This window comes from Scardinius erythrophthalmus (genome assembly GCF_964197995.2).
Source record: "Scardinius erythrophthalmus genome assembly, chromosome: 5".
Lineage (NCBI taxonomy): Eukaryota > Metazoa > Chordata > Actinopteri > Cypriniformes > Leuciscidae > Scardinius > Scardinius erythrophthalmus.
This window is the reverse complement of record NC_138225.1, coordinates 34,612,838-34,632,878: the sequence shown is the minus strand read 5'-3', so window position 1 is coordinate 34,632,878 and position 20,041 is coordinate 34,612,838. Positions and strand designations below refer to the sequence as shown.

Sequence of the window (20,041 nt, the reverse complement as noted above, 5' to 3'; positions counted from 1 at the left end):
ACATGTTCTGGTTAATGTGATGATTCAAATTACCTGTGATCACTTACAAAACAGCTGAGTGAATTGAAGAAACTGACTTTATATATCCACTTTATATTATCTGTTTTGTTTAAAACGTAATTGGAATCGTACTTGACTTGTGTGTAAAATAAATAAAAGTTCAACTTCATGCTTTTAAAAGTTACTTTTTGGGACCATTGTATAAGATGCTTCATGTGTAGTTTTTAAGTGAGTTACTTTGAATTTAGTGTTAATAAATCTAAATAAATCAAATAAATACTGTAAGTATGTGAAACAACTGACACATCCTTTTTCCAAACTGCTTGTTTTATGCACTGTAGGATCGATGCTGGAGCCTATTTAAACACATTTGACACAAATAAAATGAAATAACCTCAGGTAATTTATGACTTTATTTAAACATTCAAGCCAAATTAGCTAACAAATCACAGTTCAGGAAAATGTTTTCACAGGACAATCACAGAGGTAAAAAGAGATAAGTCATTATTTTTGCATTTTAATATTCAAAAGTGAAATGTTAAGCAACCTTTAACAATCCTATAGCATTACACATTCACAAACATTTGCTATTTAAAAGATCTGAAAATGAAAATAGGACAAAATGTATTGCTTTGAGATTCACAAAAAGACTAATAGAATTTCCTTGGCAATAAAAACAAGGGCAGTTGTGGCAGATTCTCTGTAATTTGGTACACTGCAATCACAAAACGTGTTACAAACTCACCTTAATGTACACCGAAAGGTACACTATATGTAATGGAAGCACATACTGCACATTGGGAAAAATTTCACACAAAACACTTGCCCGTTTACTCCGAAAATGAGGAACGATATTTAATGGATGAATTATTGTGGAATATATAAAAATAGTGTTACGTTAAAAACTACCCCTATAATTAATTTGCAAAGCACAATGTAGAATAAAAATGTAAAAAGAAACAATAACTGTGTCTAACTTAAAGATATAGGTAGATATTACCAACTAAAAAGTTATAGTTATCATGCTTAATTTAATTAAATCCAGTACATTTCAAGAAAAAAGTATTTTATAAAATCCCCAGTACTTCAGGAAAAAAAAAAGTTGTAAAATAATTTGCATGATTTTGCATTTGAAAATGTAATAGAAAACTTCACATTATATAATTGGTAGGTCCCTTAAGAAATGCATAGGAGGCCTGTATTAATACAAGACCCACAAATCTGCTAAACAATTTTTGCTCTAACATAGCGTTTCGATCTGCGTGCAGGTGTCAAGTCAGTTATAGCTTTTCTTTTCCTCTGTTTCTCTGTTTGTTGTTCTTCTGACTCCTCAGATTTGGATTCATCTTCCTTAGTGTTCTTTTTAGATTCATGCATTTGCAGTCTCATTGATCTTCGTCTGCTTGAAGATGTACTTGAGCTGCTCTGAAGAACATGCTCGTCAGAGACATTTTCTTCACCTTCATCAGATTTTTCAGCAGGTGTGAATATGATGTCTTTTGCGGCCTCCACTCTGCTGTCCTCATCTGCTTTGTTTTCTTCTTGATCAGATGTTTCCTCTACCTCCAACTCTAAAGTGAAGCCCGACTCAAGCCTTTGCTCTTCTGCCTCCACATGTTGCTCTATCACTTCCTCCAATTCACCTGTCTCTTTTACTTCCCTGCTATTTTGCTCCATAAGCTCTTCGTTATCCTCGTTATCCTCCAGAGGTCTATTTACTCTTTTCTCTTTATGCTCCTCTTGAGATTCACCTGTATCTGTCTTGGTGTCTTCATGTATATTACAATCTCCATCTGATTTAGTCCCTTCTGCATTTTTCTGGATTTCCTGTTGTGTTCCTCCACCCAAATTACTGTCCTCAAAAACTGCTGCAGGAATATCTGAGCTCAGCTCTACATTGTCTGCTGTAAATGTCACTTCTACTGTCTCAGTTTGTTGCGTAACTTCTTCCTTGACTTGCTCGCTATCTTCATTGTGCTCTTGTTTGCGAAGACGTTTGGATTTTCTTCGAGCAGCCGTTTCAACAGTCACTCTTTTTCTCAGGGTTCTCCTTTCCACTGTTGTTTCCTCCAAATCAAAAGAACTTCCTTGCACTGCTCCCTCAGTTTCTTTTTCCTGGAGTGGTTTCTCTTTCTCCTGTACACTAGGCTTCTCTTTAGGCACCTGTACATCTCTCTCAAGATTTTCCTCTTGAGTCTTGTTCTGCTCAGTGTTTTCTGGGCTGGCACTGTTACTTTCATTGATTTCAAACAGGATTTCATTTCCTTCCTCTACAGTATCATCTTTTGTCCCAGTTTCCTCTGCCTTTCCTTCTATATTTACCTGAATAATGCCTTCTCCCTCTTTTGTCTTCAAATTTTCAAATTCAGTATAAGTAATGCTCTCTTCAGCATTTAATGCCTCATTCTCCTTCTCGATATTTAAACCATCAGTTGATTTCTGTATTGTTGAGTCATTTTCATTTCCACATATGTTGTCCTTTGTTTCTTTTTCTGACTCTACCTCTTGTCTGTGGAGGCGTTTTGATTTTCTTCTTGGTGTAGACTGGACTGTTACTGTCCGGTATCTGAGACTTCTTCTTGTAATGAAGGATGCCTCTTGATCAGAGCTTTCTAAAACAACCTTCCCCTCCGCAGCTGTTGTCTTAAATGCACTTGTCAGATTGGTTTCCCCCACATTTTCCTCCTTTGACACTGCTTCTTCTTCTTGAGTAGCATCCTCTTCTACTGAGCTTGTTCTTGCTTCATCTTCTCCCTTCTGTTGAGTATTCTCCTCTTGTTTCTGGTCTGCATTTTCTTGTTGAGGCTCTGCTTTTTCTTCATCTTGAACTCCCCCCTCTACAACTTTTTGTGTTTTATCCATTTCCACCAGAATTTCATTTTCAGTTGTTTTAATTGAGCTCTTGTTCTCATCTTCTTGTTCATCTGTTGATTTGTCAGGCAAAGCTTCATCCACTTTTCCCTTATCATTTGATATGTCTGTCTCTTGCTCATATGAAGTAGTTTCCAACTTTCTACTCATGAAAACCAAATCTCCATCTTCATCAAGACTTTCCATGTTGGTCTCTACAGTAATAATTGGTACACAGACATTCACAGTCTCTACTGTCGTTGATGAGGTTTCTTCATTTCTGCTCCTATCTGCTTCTTTCACTGGTTCCAACTCTGCTGTGTGGAGACGTGTAGATGTTCTGGTCTTCTGTGTAGATGTGGCTGGCTGTGCACTGATCCTCAGACTTCTCCTTGTGATCCTTTCACTTTTATTGTCATTGGTTTCAGAGATTTTCATCTGTGAGACCTCCTCTACTTGAATGGTGGTTTCCTCTATAACGTATGTTTGCTCCTTGCAAACCACTGAAACTTTATCCATCTCCATGTGTTTTTCTGACTCATTTTTAAACAATGGTTCATTTTTCTGTTGCTCTAAATTGGCTTCTTCTCTTCCCATCTCAGGAGCCGCATCATTCTCTAAGCTTGGTTCTTTGTTCTCCATCTTGTTGATTTCTTCAAATCCCTGTTCTGCATCCTCATCAGGTTCAACATTTTTTACATCCTCATCAGGTTCTCCTTCTACAAGTGGGACAACCTTCTCAGTATCCTCTTCCACTGGCTCCAATTCAGCTAAACGTGTTTCCTTGTTCTTCATGTTGACCTCTTGATCCATTTTTTCAACTGTCTCTTCTGTCATTGAGATTGCTTCAGTTTTATTCTCGGTCACCACTGTGTGTCTTTCCTGATGTTCAACATCTACTTCAGCTTCTTGATTTTGTACACGTCTAGATTTCCTTTTTGGTGGAGACTGAACTTTTATTTTTCTATGTCTGAGACTTCTCTCTGTGCTGACTGGTACCTCCTCTTCTAAGATTTCCTGGACAGCTTCTGGTGCCTCCTGAGCAAGACTGGTCATCTCTACGTCACTGTCTGTTTGTTTCTCTTTTAAAGCGACATCTTGATCATTTTCTGTCTCCTTAATTATATTTGCTTTGTCTGCCATTGTTGTTGCTTCTGGATGTTCTTCAGATGTTACAATTTCTTCCACATCCTCATCTATGACTGCCTTATACTCCTCTACAATCTCTGTCTTCTTTACACAACTTTGTCCTTCTAAAACTTCTGTAAGTTTCTGCTCCTCAAATGTTATGTCTTGTTTATCAAGTTTGTTCCACTCTTCAAATGTGTTTTCTTCCTCCATTTTGTCTTCTTCTTCCTCAGGAGTCTTTTCCATATTTTCCTCTTTTTGTAGTTCTTCTTGCTGTTCCTCATGTTCGGATGTCTGGATATGTAGTTGATATTCTCTTTTATCTGGTTCATCCAGTTCCAGTTGTTCCTCTGTCTGGGAATTTGTTAAGACTTCTGGATTGTCACTCTCTCCTTCTGTGCTTTGGGAAAGGTTATTTAAATCTACAAGTACTACTGTGGCTTTTTGCAGCTTTATTATTGGAGTACCATCATCTTTCTCTACCTCTTCATCAGGTTCTGCTTCTACAAGTGTGACCTCCTCTAAAATCTTAGGTGCCTCTTTTTTATTATCCGTTTCTACACCCATCAGCCGTACAGATGTCTCAGGTCCAACAGCTGAAGTTTTCCCAACATTTGTGTTTGGTATTTCATCAGGACTTTCCAAGTTGGTCTCTGCTGTAATTATGGGTATACCCACATTCACAGTCCTTTCTGTTGCTGAGGTTTCTTCATATTCATTTCTACTCATATCTGCTTCTTTTACTGGTTCCAACTCTGCTTTGTGGAGACGTGTAGATTTTCTGGTATTCTGTGTAGATGTAACTGATTTTGCACTGAGCCTGAGACTTCTCCTTGTGATCTTTGCATTGTCACTTTGATTTATTTCAGTGCTTTCCACCTGTGAGACCTCCTCTATTTGAATGGTGGTCCCCTCTACAACATGTGTTTGCCCCTTGCTAACCACTGGGTCCATCTCCATGGGTTTTTCTGTCTCAGCTGTTTCTTTCTCATTTTTAAACAATGGTTCATTTTTCTGTTGCTCTAAATTGGCTTCTTCTCTTCCCATCTCAGGAGCCGCATCGTTCTCTAAGCTTGGTTCCTTGTTCTCCATCTTGTTGATTTCTTCAAATCCCTGTTCTGCATCCTCATCAGGTTCAACATTTTTTACATCCTCATCGGGTTCTCCTTCTACAAGTGGGACAACCTTCTCAGTATCCTCTTCCACTGGCTCCAATTCAGCTAAACGTGTTTCCTTGTTCTTCATGTTGACCTCTTGATCCAATTTTTCAACTGTCTCTTCTGTCATTGAGATTGCTTCAGTTTTATTCTCGGTCACCACTGTGTGTCTTTCCTGATGTTCAACATCTACTTCAGCTTCTTGATTTTGTACACGTCTAGATTTCCTTTTTGGTGGAGACTGAACTTTTATTTTTCTATGTCTGAGGCTTCTCTCTGTGCTGACTGGTACCTCCTCTTCTAAGATTTCCTGGACAGCTTCTGGTGCCTCCTGAGCAAGACTGGACATCTCTACGTCACTGTCTGTTTGTTTCTCTTTTAAAGCGACATCTTGATCATTTTCTGTCTCCTTGTCTGCCATTGTTGTTGCTTCTGGATGTTCTTCAGATGTTACAGTTTCTTCCACATCCTCATCTATGACTGCCTTATACTCCTCTACAATCTCTGTCTTCTTTACACAACTTTGTCCTTCTAATACTTCTGTAAGTTTCTGCTCCTCAAATGTTATGTCTTGTTTATCAAGTTTGTTCCGCTCTTCAACTGTGTTTTCTTCATCCATTTTGTCTTCTTCTTCCTCAGGGGTCTTTTCCGTATTTTCCTCTTTTTGTAGTTCTTCTTGCTGTTCCTCATGTTCGGATGTCTGGATATGTAGTTGATATTCTCTTTTATCTGGTTCATCCAGTTCCAGTTGTTCCTCTGTCTGGGAATTCGTTAAGACTTCTGGATTGTCACTCTCTCCTTCTGTGCTTTGGGAAAGGTTGTTTAAATCTACAAGTACTACTGTGGCTTTTTGCAGCTGTATTATTGGAGTACCATCATCTTTCTCTACCTCTTCATCAGGTTCTGCTTCTACAAGTGTGACCTCCTCTAAAATCTTAGGTGCCTCCTTTTTATTATCTGTTTCTACACCCATCAGCCGTACAGATGTCTCAGGTCCAACAGCTGAAGTTTTCCCAACATTTGTGTTTGGTATTTCATCAGGACTTTCCAAGTTGGTCTCTGCTGTAATTATGGGTATACACACATTCACAGTCCTTTCTGTTGTTGCTGAGGTTTCTTCATATTCATTTCTACTCATATCTGCTTCTTTTACTGGTTCCAACTCTGCTTTGTGGAGACGTGTAGATTTTCTGGTATTCTGTGTAGATGTAACTGATTTTGCACTGAGCCTGAGACTTCTCCTTGTGATCCTTGCATTGTCACTTTGATTTATTTCAGTGCTTTCCACCTGTAAGACCTCCTCTATTTGAATGGTGGTCCCCTCTACAACATGTGTTTGCCCCTTGCTAACCACTGGGTCCATCTCCATGGGTTTTTCTGTCTCAGCTGTTTCTTTCTCATTTTTAAACAATGGTTCATTTTTCTGTTGCTCTAAATTGGCTTCTTCTCTTCCCATCTCAGGAGCCGCATCGTTCTCTAAGTTTGGTTCCTTGTTCTCCATCTTGTTGATTTCTTCAAATCCCTGTTCTGCATCCTCATCAGGTTCAACATTTTTTACATCCTCATCGGGTTCTCCTTCTACAACTGGGACAACCTTCTCAGTATCCTCTTCCACTGGCTCCAATTCAGCTAAACGTGTTTCCTTGTTCTTCATGTTGACCTCTTGATCCATTTTTTCAACTGTCTCTTCTGTCATTGAAATTGCTTCAGTTTTATTCTCGGTCACCACTGTGTGTCTTTCCTGATGTTCAACATCTACTTCAGCTTCTTGATTTTGTAAACGTCTAGATTTCCTTCTTGGTGGAGACTGAACTTTTATTTTTCTATGTCTGAGACTTCTCTCTGTGCTGACTGGTACCTCCTCTTCTAAGATTTCCTGGACAGCTTCTGGTGCCTCCTGAGCAAGACTGGTCATCTCTACGTCACTGTCTGTTTGTTTCTCTTTTAAAGCGACAACTTGATCATTTTCTGTCTCCTTAATTATATTTGCTTTGTCTGCCATTGTTGTTGCTTCTGGATGTTCTTCAGATGTTACAATTTCTTCCACATCCTCGACTGCCTTATACTCCTCTACAATCTCTGTCTTCTTTACACAACTTTGTCCTTCTAAAACTTCTGCAAGTTTCTGCTCCTCAAATGTTATGTCTTGTTTATCAAGTTTGTTCCGCTCTTCAACTGTGTTTTCTTCATCCATTTTGTCTTCTTCTTCCTCAGGGGTCTTTTCCGTATTTTCCTCTTTTTGTAGTTCTTTTTGCTGTTCCTCATGTTCGGATGTCTGGATATGTAGTTGATATTCTCTTTTATCTGGTTCATCCAGTTCCAGTTGTTCCTCTGTCTGGGAATTCATTAAGACTTCTGGATTGTCACTCTCTCCTTCTGTGCTTTGGGAAAGGTTGTTTAAATCTACAAGTACTACTGTGGCTTTTTGCAGCTTTATTATTGGAGTACCATCATCTTTCTCTACCTCTTCATCAGGTTCTGCTTCTACAAGTGTGACCTCCTCTAAAATCTTAGGTGCCTCTTTTTTATTATCTGTTTCTACACCCATCAGCAGTACAGATGTCTCAGGTCCAACAGCTGAAGTTTTCCCAACATTTGTGTTTGGTATTTCATCAGGACTTTCCAAGTTGGTCTCTGCTGTAATTATGGGTATAACCACATTCACAGTCCTTTCTGTTGCTGAGGTTTCTTCATATTCATTTCTACTCATATCTGCTTCTTTTACTGGTTCCAACTCTGCTTTGTGGAGACGTGTAGATTTTCTAGTATTCTGTGTAGATGTAACTGATTTTGCACTGAGCCTGAGACTTCTCCTTGTGATCCTTGCATTGTCACTTTGATTTATTTCAGTGCTTTCCACCTGTGAGACCTCCTCTATTTGAATGGTGGTCCCCTCTACAACATGTGTTTGCCCCTTGCTAACCACTGGGTCCATCTCCATGGGTTTTTCTGTCTCAGCTGTTTCTTTCTCATTTTTAAACAATGGTTCATTTTTCTGTTGCTCTAAATTGGCTTCTTCTCCCATCTCAGGTGCCTCATCATATGTGTCCTTTGTCACAGCTAAATTTGTTTTGTTTTCCATTTTGTTCATTTCTTGAGCTTCTTTTTCTACTACACCCTCTTCAGGTTCTGCTTCTACAAATGGGATCACATTCTCAGTAGCCTCTACAGTTGATTTTTGAGGTGCTTTCTCTTTATCTTTTTCTGCACCTTGATCCACTTTGTCAGCACTATTTTCTGCTATTAGGACTATTTCAGTTTTTTCTTTCTCCTGAGTAAGACTGCTCACTCCTTCATCCTCATTCCGGTAGATTTCATTTTTAGTGCTTTCCACCAGGTTTTTCTGAGCTGGCACTGTGGCAAAATCTTCTGTTGGCTTTTGCTCCTCAAATGTCATGTCTTGTTTATCAAGTTTTTTCTGCTCTTCAACTGTGTTTTCTTCCTCTATTTTTTCTTCCTCAGGGATCATTTCAGTGTCTTCTTGTGTTTGTATTTCTTCTTTTTGTTCCTCCTCTTCTGATGCCAGGTTGCACAGATCTACACTTTTATCTGGTTTATCCAGTTCCAGATGTTCCTCCAGTTGGGAATGTTTTAAGACTTCTGGAGTTCCAACCTCTTCTGTATTTTGGGAAAGTTTGTTCAAATCTACTAGTACTACAGTGGCTTGTTGTATGTTTATTACTGGAGTACCATCCTCTATCTCTTTTTCCTCATCAGGTTCTTTTTCTTGATAATCTATTTCCACACCCATCAGTATCTCAGATTTCTTAGTATCAACAGCTGCAGTTTCCACAGTGTTTGAGTTTGCCATATCATCAAGACTTTCAAAACTGGTCTCTGTTGTAATAATCGGTAAACAGACATTCACAATCTCTTCTGTTGATGCTGAAGTTTTTTCATCTTCATTTCTAATCATGTTTGGTTCTTCCACTGGCTCCAACTCAGCTAATTTTTCTTCCTTGTTTTCCATCTTTTTGACCTCTTGATCAATTTCTTCAACTCTCTCTTCTGTCATTGAGATTGCTTCAGTTTTATTCTTGGTCACCACTGTGTGTCTTTCCTGATGTTCAACATCTGCTTCAGCTTCTTGTTTTTGTACACGTCTAGATTTTCTTCTCAGTGGAGACTGAACTCTTATTGTTCTACGTCTGAGGTTTATCTCTGTGCTGACTGGTACCTCCTCTTCCTGGACATCTGTCTCCTGAGCAAGACTGCTCATCTCTATGTCACTGTTTGTTTGTCCAGCTAAATTTGCTTCCTTGTTCTCAATCTTTTTGATTTCTTTAACTTTTTCTGTTACATCCTCCTCAGGTTCTGCTTCTACAAGTGGGATGTCTCCCTCAGCAGTCTCTGTAATCTGAGGTGTTTTCTCTTCTGTAGCTTTCAGCAGTTCAAAACTTCCAGATTCAATGACTACTGTTTCATCAATATTTGTGTTTGCCACGTCACTCTCCTCTGGACCTACATCCTCTGCAATAACTTCATCCCTCTTATCAGTCCTGAATTTGGCCTTGTGTTGTGGCTCAACACATTCTACCTGCTGAATCACTGCTTTGCTACGTGTAGATCTCCTAACAGGTGCAATCTTGATTTGTTTCAAAGTACTTCTGAGACATCTAACCGTAAACCTAGGGTCAACAGTTTGATCTCCAAGATTTGTTGATCTACTTGGGGTGTCGGTAGATCCTTTCTTTTGTGCATCCTCTTTAGCTTGTTCAGTGTTTTTGTCCTCTGGTTTCTCAACTTGGCTTAGAAGAACAACTTCTGTGGTTTCTGGTTCTGGCTCACCCTCTTGTTCTTTGTCTCCAGTTGATAGTTCTGGAGTTCTTTTTTGTTCTTGTTCCTCCATTATCATAATTTCTTCAGCTGCTTGTTGCTCAGATGACATTGTGTGCTTCATTTCATCTTGTTCAGCAATATCTATCTCTCTGTTACAATCACTCGCCTCTTCAGGAGAAAGTTTATGCAAATCTACAAGCACAACTTTGGCTTCACTCAATGTCAACATCTTTGAGCTATTCTCGACTGTCTTCTGGTCCTCTTCAGGTGTTGTTTTCCATTTATGTACCTCAGCAGACTCTACAGATGACTGTTGTGGTGCTTCTTCTTGGTCTATTTCTGAAATTTCAGGAACTACATCTACAGTTTCCCCCTGTGTGATTTCAGTGTCCATAGTAGAATCAGTTTCCACTGTAAGCTCTTCTTTTTCTCTGTATTCCTCAACCTCAGATTCTGCTTTGTTAGCAAGAGTCTCCGATTGATCTGTCACCTCTTCTACAGCTTTTGTATTGTTATACATTTCAACAGTCCCACTCATTGCCTTTTCCTCTGCAGGTTCATCCAGCATTTTTTTTATTTCCTCCTCCTCTGTCTCACACACAGGTTTATCTTCCTCAACCTCTTTGTTCTTTTCTAAATTCTCATTTTGTTCCTCTTCAGTTTCAGTACTCATCTTTACAATTTCTATATCCACCACAGAGGGAAGTTGGCTTTGGTCAATAGACCCTATAGTGGCTCCTTGTTTTACAACAGTGTGCTCCACATTAACAATTTCACATTCCTCTTCACTGCCTCTTTGCCTCTTTATTTCCCCAGCTGTGGTGAGGTGGGTGACTGGATTCCCCTCTGATGTAGCTGTGACTGTGTTTTTTTCCACCTCTTTCTGTGAACTTCTAAGCTCTGATATGTTTGTCACAGTTGCAGTTACTGTGTCTGTTGCACTCTGCCAAATTAGAGAAGATGGATGTTAATTACTGTACTGAAACTGTGAAAAATGTGAAAAAAAAACCAAACATTTTAATTAAACAAAGTACATAATAATACTGGTCAAGCTGTTTAGTAATGAAAATACATGTCGAGCCATAGGTTTATTTGGTTGAATTCATACCCTGAGTACAGTTTCTGATTCTTTTACAGAAAAAGTGTCATCAAGATGTTCCTCAGTTGCCACCTCAATTGGACTTTCAACTCCTGCCTCAATGTCTTCCACCCTTTGAGAGATATAGTTAATTGTACACAATGTAGTATTTAATACTGTTATGGTATTCAGGCGGACAAGTAATATGATACCTGATTATGTTCTTTGAAAGCCTCTCCTCTGAATTTTCTCTGATACCTCTGCGTTTCAGGCTGCTACCTCTGCCACGCCTTGAGACAGGTACGTCATCTACTTCTGTAGCAGTGAAGAACAGCAGTTAGATTAGGCAGGAGAGTCTTAATTGAACAAATTATTGTTCAACAAAAAGATTATACTTGCCTTCTGTGATGTCTGTAATGGTCTCCTCCTAAAGTTAATATCAACATTAGATATAAGATTTACTTCATAATATACTTCATTATTTACTGATTAAATATGAATTTAAAGATTCAGTTTTTTAGAATGTGCATTGGATCAGAAATATTTTATATGCATCCATCTTGACATTTATGTAAAAATCTAAATGTTAAAAATTGAATCAGTTGCCAACTCATTTTGTGAGTTGATTAATTTAATTTGCATATGCCAGCGTGATGAATCCTGATCTTCCAGCAGAAGGAACTGGATAAAATATCCTGAATGATATCGCTTCCACAATCTGACTTGTGATGCAGCCTGCTATCACAATCACACCATGTGCATTCACATTTGGCCAGAGGAGGACTGGTTCCCCAACAGAGACCGGTTTCTCCCAAGGTTTTTTTTTCTTCTCCATTCTATCACCTAATGGAGTTTGGGTTCCTTGCCACTTTGGCTTGCTTAGTTGGGGACACTTAATAGTCAGCAATATTACTGACTTGACTGAACTGACACTATCGGATCAGAACTGACTGGATGATGAACTTCATTGTTTTCTTCAGAGCTGCTTTATTGCTGAATTGAACATTTGGGGAATTGAACATTGTTAATCATGTTGAATTGTTCTGAATTTGCCAAAAACGATTTTGAACTAGTTCATCAAAACTATTTTCTGTCAACACAAATTTAATCAATACAAAGGTAAAAGAATCAGAAATTCATTTACCACTATCTCCACTGTGTATTCAACGGTTTCCTGAACCTTTGTGATCTCAATTTCCATTGGAGCAATGACAGCATCTTCCTCAAATTTCAGTTTGCTCACAACCTGGTCCTTCTCTGTGAATAAAGAATGACATTATTAGGGCTGCAATCCATTAAAAAATGTAATCAGAGTAATTGCATGATATGCTAATTAATTAATCAAATTTATTATCATAAGTAATCGCAAATATCAATATTTGCAGAGAAAAGTCACCAGATTAACGTAATTCAAAGACATCATTGTGTCAGACAAAAGCACTGAATAGACAAAAATGGCTTTGGAAGTCAATGTATTGTTTGTTTCTTTATTTACATGTCACTGAAGCAGAAAATACAGATATTTTCCTTACCTTTTAGCTTCAACATCTGTAGCCTGTTTGCTATTAGAGTTCTCTGGAAAGGGCTTCCTATTTTCTCTACTTCCCACAGAATCTCTTTGTCTGCTGGATGTATACTGAAGTACTTCTCACAAACTGTAAAGAAAGAGTTTGGAGATACAGAATGTAGAAACCAGGAATAATACAGTATCTGTTATGTGAGCAAAAGTGACATTTGACCATAAAGTAAGTCTGTTTCTATACCTTTATAAATAGCTTTAGAAAGAGGAAACTTCAACCCTATAGACTCCTTTCTGAAGCTACCAACAAAGTCTTCCAGTATATTTACGCCATGACCCTTGCCCCGGTGACACTTCCTGACAAATACTGTGTCCATGACAGGAAGTTGATAGCACTGGGTCAAGAAGGTTCTGCACAAGCTACCTGTAAGTAAAGAGTAATATGACTGTTTTTTTTTTTTTTTTATGTAAAAACAGCAAGTAAGGGCTTTGAAGGAACTGTCATTACCTTTGGGTTTGTATGAGTAAAAGCCAATGGCCTCTCCATCCTTCCATAGTATTTTCGCACTTTCATGCTCACAATGGCAGAGAAAGGAAACATCTTCACTGCTCTTCTCATTTCTCAACACAATTCTGTTGAGAACATATAGGACTATCCTCTCCCCAAGAGTGCTGACCTACGATAAGCATGGCACTAGTCTTGTAGTAGTTATAAAAAATGATTCAACTAATTCAAAATAAGCATTACTGGCCTTGCATAAAAAAGAGAAAACACTGACCTTGATCAGGCCCGTTCTTGAGGGCTCTGTTGTTTTAAGAACATCTTCAACTCCCCACCACTGACCCAACAAATAAAGCCCAACAACTGCGGGTATAATGTGATAAGTCTGGTAAAATATACAGCATTAACATCATAATATGTTACAAATGATTCCGATTTTCATAACTTCTGAGTCTGACCATATTACCTGTGGTAAAGTCATCAGGTAAGAACAGTGCAAGGAGCTTCTTTTTAGTATCTGTTCCATATAGAGGGACAAAACTCACATTGCAGAGTCCAATCTCTATCTGTCAAGAAGAGAACATACTTGAAAATCTGAAAATGTTTTAAAGACACATTCATATAAGATTTGTTGTTTATTGCCATCAAGGAAAAAAAGAAAATGCAAAAAAATATATTAAAGGAGAACTCCGGTCAATTTTAACATTGAGCTCATTTTTTTGTACATTTGGAGTGCTGTCAATACAGAGAACAACGACAAAAATCGGTGTTGCCTACACCGAGTTATTCTATTTTTAAAATTTGCACCCTGTTGACTTCAATGGGGCAAGTACTAAACCTGCTTTTAGCCTCTTAATATCCTTGATGTGTCATTACAAGTGCACAGAAAATGTGAGTGATTCCTTCTGAGTGAACACGAGTGAATCTGACTGCAGTAGATGTGAAAGATATTAATAAAAATGATGTTATTTCAGCCAGCGCAAATACCTGTGTTTACATCCTGTTTTCGGTTGAAGTCCAAAGTAGTCGATTGCCGAGTTCACGCGCGTGATCCTATATGGATCATTTTTATTAATATCTTTCACATCTACTGCAGTCAGATTCACTCGTGTTCACTCTGAAGGAATCACTCACATTTTCTGTGCACTTGTAATGACACATCAAGGATATTAAGAGGCTAAAAGCAGGTTTAGTACTTGCCCCATTGAAGTCAACAGGGTGCAAATTTTAAAAATAGAATAACTCGGTGTAGGCAACACCGATTTTTGTTGTTGTTCTCTGTATTGACAGCACTCCAAATGTACAAAAAAATGAGCTCAATGTTAAAATTGACCGGAGTTCTCCTTTAAGCTTTCCTGAGAATTAAATATCTATTTTGAAGGGAAAGGATGCAGACATTATAGATAACACCTCGCATCTTACCTTTTTGGAATCAGGTAGGCTGAAGTACTCAGCTGTGTCAGGATTTCTGTAGAGGATCTGAGACATGTATTCCTCGGCTGCCAGCTCTAAGAACTCGTGATCCACATTTTTCAGAATATCTACAGGGAATGCCATCCTATGGAAGAAATGATAGTATATGTGTTTTTGTTTTTTAAAAATACCACTCACATAATATCTAAACTTGTGTGTCTTATCTTGGCTATAAGTCGTAAACGATAATGTATGACTTCTTTTTGTCCCGTTATCACAGTGAACTACAAGGTTGTTAATCCATGGTATTTGCTTTTGCTGAAGCCGTCAGCACATATTATTAAAGGGTATATATATTATATAAACATATATATTAAACCAACACTCGTAAATTAGTATTTTGTATTTCTCCATCATTTTTTTATTTGATTATTTATGCTGTTCGCAATGCTTCATGGATTAACAACCCTTTCCCTCACTAAAGCTGTTACACAGTCTTCTTTGTCTTTTTGTCTGATTTTCAGAAATATTTTGCTTCAAAGTTTTTAGTGTTGTGATTCACCTTGTAGATGATTGGCTTGGTTCATGGCTTATAACCTCTTTAACAAAGACTTTTTTTTATAAATCCCTATTGGAAAAATGAATGGAAAACGATTACTTCCAGAACCAGCACCGAAGCAAAAGGAAGCGGACGATGTTGCACTCTATTACTCCAGTCTTTAGTGTCACATAATCCTTCAGAAATCATTCTAATATGCTGATTTGATGTTCAAGAAACATTTATTATATTATCAATGTTGAAAACAGTTGTGCTGCTTAACATTTTTGTAGAAACTGTGATACATTTCTTTCGGGATTCTTGATTCTTGCCTGATGAGCATAGTGAAACATTCTTTTGTTTGAATGCCAGAATATGCATAAAACCCTTTAAACATAAAATGTACAATAAGCAAAGATTCATTTTCAACCTTAAAAAAAATAGGATTTCAGAAATAATCGAGATTTACTGTTCTGAGATTCTTTGTTCAGTGTAGATCCCATTATCACAAATGTCATGTTGGCATCTAACTTAGAGTTTGGCACCACAAAGCAAGAAGCTTCATATATTTTTAAATGTATTTACCTCTTTAACTGTGGCTTTTTTGGAATGTGGTAAATGCTGCTTGCGACATAAGGCTAAGAATTGCCCTTGAGTGATAGAAGTGACAGCTGCTTTTGACGATGATTATTGCAGTGGAGATAGAAAAATATATCATGGAGAGCTGAGGAGGTGTGACACACCAGAATGCCTCATCTCAACCACATAGACATTAGTAGTTCTTTTGCATTTCATAAGTAGCTCTAGAGGCCTGGAGCTGAAGAACATATAGTAAGTGGGAGGAGCAACGTCAGTAACATAAACACAAAAACAAAGAGTGGTCTGTGCTGTGGGCCCCTTTTATGGTTTGGCACATTCTTTTAATGTGTAAAGTTGTCTTAGATTCTGCGTCCAAGGCTTTCGTCTTAAAGATCAAGTGTATAATTTCAAGTTAAATTTCAAGTGCAAATCGCAATGATAAATGACATGCACTGTAAACGCTTTCAGTATTATTAGGGAAAAACATTGAATACAAAGCAGACACTCCAGAAGCTACAAGAATGAGTCAATATTATTAATTATGCATTTATGAGCACAGACTGAATGTCAGCTTGTGCCTGAACCAGTCAATACAAGAATGTGTTGTTAGTAAGCCACATAACAAAGTGGGTTTGTTCATGTATGTGCCTATACATTTGACAGGAAAATTAGTTAAGGGCTGCCTTATTAATTAGTCAATGGCCCTTCTGTCAGGAATCATTACCAGTGAGGCAGAAGAGCAAGCTTTGTGTGTGTCTGTTTGGGTTTGCTGAGAACCAGATGATCACCTTCCTCATGTACACACCTGCAGGGCAACTGAATATAAATATCAGCTCTTTGCAGAAACCTGCTCACTGTAAACTACAACTGGTTCTATCTGGTTGTCTGGAAGATTTCAAACATAACAGCTAACCAGCTCTGCAACTTGCAAATGCAAGGTTGTCATGATGTGCTAGATTAACAAAATTGATGACAAGAAGTTAATGTCAACTTCAGATGAACTCCCTCTTTTAAAAGCCAGTCATGTATGGATTTGTACGATCAATTCAAAGCTATCAATAATATTAGGTTAAAAGGTTGCTCTCCAATTTTAAAAATGCACTGCATTCTTATATTATCCATGTAAAAGAACAACAGACTTTTATGAAATGTATTGTACACAGAACAAATTGCCCATGTTCGTTTAAAATACATGTAGGAGGTGCTTTGCACATGGCATTTACATGTGACATTGTAGGCCAACATGAAAATAAGTATGCAAAAATTCTACACATCCACTCAACACATTAGTATGTGTGCTATTGGTATCAACATTTATCTGCTGCTGCATGCATTCAAATAAAATAAAATTATTAAATTAATTAAATTATTAAATGACTTTGAGATAACACTTGTGAGCAGTCACCTGAAACATACCACCAATTGTAATATATTATACAATACATATAGCCTTTTATATTATATTATATTATACAACGTACACACTGTTTTAATGAAGCTTTTTATATAAAGAAAGAAATTTAGACAAAGTTTTTTAGACAAAGTTTGAAATACAGAAATTCCAGACGAATTTCATGTAAAGCGCACACTTTAAAGTATAATGGAAGAAAAGGTCCCTAGGGTCGCCAGTGAGATGCATGGGGCCCCTAACAAAAGCAATGAAAGGTTCGGGAAAACAGAGTGGGTGTGTGCGTCTAGCTACGCTGCAGGAGGAATCCCTGCATTTAAAGTCCCACGAACCAAAACAAACTTTAACTAATTCAACACTTCTTAGCCTACATGTTCCTCGATCTGAGCTAGAGACATTTATGGAGAAAAACTTAAAAAACCTATACGATAATATCCCTTAAAAACCCTATGTCTGCTATTGAACGAGACTCGAAGTGTGCTTCGAGAGGTTTTGAGTAAAGATGGCCAACTGTGCTGTGTAAAAAAAAGAAAAGAAAAGAAAAAAACCTTTAGAAAAACATCTATATTTAACGAGTGTGGGCTTTTCGAGCGAATAAGCTCACTCTTTAGGTGGACCGAGCAGTAAAACGCTGGCAAAATAAGCAGCCCCCCGAAAGCTTGCAATTGCATAACATAGCCTACAGCGCACATGTGTCATTAATAATGAAATACTTAATTAAAATTTATGGACTTGCTCTTACATGTTCTGCAATTGTGGAAGAGTGTTAAAACAGTTTAACGCAAAAGATTCTCGACATAGAATGACTGTCATGTATTAATTTTAACAAATATGCATGATTCGTTAAACAGCGGACCTACTGAACTCGAGCAGGAGCGAGAAGAAGCTTAGTAAACAAACACTAATCCAGTGCGCTGATGATGCAGGCTTGGCACGTCACACCATTACTCTGTTCTGATTTGAAGAACAAAAATAACGACAAAGCATTTGTTATAGAAAGCAAGCTGAACTTACCTGTTTGTTTGTTTGATTTTCTAAATTCCCGTCGATTGGGCTATATGTTTTAATCCCCGTAAATCTCCGTGAATGAATATTACGTGGCTGTTACATAGTAGTTGTGTATTCAAGCGCGACTCGAGCTCGAGCCACCTCCCTCACTCTCTTTCCCTCCACTTTGAGAAGCGCTCGAGCAGCCAACGGGAGATGAGCGCACAATCGCGTTATGCAATCACATTCACACTGCTCAAAACCTTCTACATTCCGGGCATTAATCTGGAACGCGTTTGATATTTAAAGCAAACATAGGCCTATCTGAAATAGCACATTTTTATCCACATTTCATAACTAAATCTTAAGGAGTAGCTGCTATCAGAAGGAAAAAAAAATCATAGCTATTAGTCAAATGTAGAATCTGACTTCACCTGAAAGAAAAGCTGATGCAGAAAATCAATCCGAGAAAGATGAGACTGTTCAGACACCATAATTAAATAACTGTGGTATATAGCATGCATGCAAAAATGAATAAAAAAATATGCTTTGAGGTTCCTAGAACAACTTATACCGTACGCAACATATTGGGAGGGGCCTGGGCTGCAGCCCAGTCAAGCCTAATGGTAAGTCCGGCCATGCATGCATGGTTTACAGTCCAAACAGTAGAGGAAGACCCAACATAGGCTTTAGCCTCATCAGCTAGGCAATTTACTTCACATAGGCCTACTATCATTTAATTTGTGTGACAGTAATTGAAAAACAATTGCTATTGTATTTTGTCTCAAAAGATTGTCTCAAAACGTTGGATCATATTACCTAATCTATTTTTCTTAATGCACACAGTGAAATCAAGGATCAGGAATTTTGCAATACACAGTGACAAACATAACATAGAGCTTAAAGTGTTATTTCTACGAAATTCTGTCATTAATTACTCACCTCATGTCCTTCCAAACCCATAAAATCTTCGGAACACAAACAAAGATGTTTTTAATGAAATATGAGGGATTTCTGTCCCTCCATTGACTGCAACTATCACTTTGACGCTTCTAAAGTTCATAAAGAATTTGTAAAACAAATCCTTATGAATTGAGCAGTTTAGTCCAAATGTTTTGAAGAGACACGATCATTTGAACAAATTTAATGTAGGCTTTTATTCACATAAACATTCATCAACTTACACAGTAGTTGTGGTAAACGGAAGCTCAAGCATGTTCGCTTGACGTGCAAGAACCATTGAAGTTCATTCTCGTGTTGCAGTGCGTTTGAGCTTCCGGTAGCTTCCGGTTTGTTCTGGCGCGTCAAGCAGGTTCAGTTGAGCTTCTGTTTTTGTTTGCTGATGAATGTTCAAAGTCACCATGATCAAAATTGACAATTCTTCTTTTATATGGAATATTGCAATATTTATTATAAATAATTTATATGTGCACATTATTAGGCTATTATTATTTTTTTTACATTCATATGCCCTCATAATATTTAATTAAAATAATTTCCCCTCCCTCTAGCAGTGACATCTCTTCTCTTCTCTGATGACTTGTTTACTGGCCACTCACAACTGTCACTCACATGAGATCACATAGCAAACCACAACAATCCATTAAATTCCTGATGGACAAAATCAAGGACCTGCCTACATTTTTTCTTGTTCAAGAAGTGGTTTCACTTGACTATACATCATAATAGGGGGGAAAAAAAGTCTATCACAACTTAGTGTGGACAAAAGTAGTGGTCATTTATATATACAAATATATATATATAGCCTATATTTGTTGTTTTAGGAGAAAATTTTTATTAAAATATCTCATTGTATCTTATTTTATAGGGGAATGTTACAGTAGAAATAAATCTTATAATGTTAAGTTGAACATTATGTTGACAGTGTTGAAAGTTTTAGTTCATGGGTTAAGAGTGTTTTGAGGGGTTTGGTGCAGTCAAGGAAAAATAATACCCATAGAAAAGAGAAATCACAAAAAGAATCTTTTTACAGATACTCAAGGGCTCACAAAAGCAGAGCTAAAAAACTGGAATTCAGAAAGATTGGTTAACCCAAACACAAAACACATTTTTAATTGTGAATGAACTTTACGTATGTACACC

At 37.7% G+C, this 20,041-nt stretch overlaps 1 protein-coding gene across 1 annotated transcript; it reads right to left on the bottom strand.

Annotated features, from left to right (window-relative positions):
- Nucleotides 1-400: 400 nt before the first annotated feature.
- On the bottom strand, nucleotides 401-18,192 carry LOC308691606 (uncharacterized protein). The gene is made up of 12 exons (XM_081367001.1): nucleotides 17,966-18,192; nucleotides 14,436-14,571; nucleotides 13,480-13,579; nucleotides 13,291-13,376; nucleotides 13,020-13,188; nucleotides 12,756-12,935; nucleotides 12,525-12,647; nucleotides 12,137-12,249; nucleotides 11,392-11,419; nucleotides 11,205-11,307; nucleotides 11,023-11,125; nucleotides 401-10,857 (listed from the first exon to the last, which is right to left on the bottom strand). Exons 2-12 carry the CDS (start codon nucleotides 14,568-14,570, stop codon nucleotides 1,225-1,227), a joined length of 10,773 nt encoding a protein of 3,590 aa, XP_081223127.1. The 5' UTR covers nucleotide 14,571; nucleotides 17,966-18,192; the 3' UTR covers nucleotides 401-1,224.
- Between the last annotated feature and the right edge of the window lie 1,849 nt (nucleotides 18,193-20,041).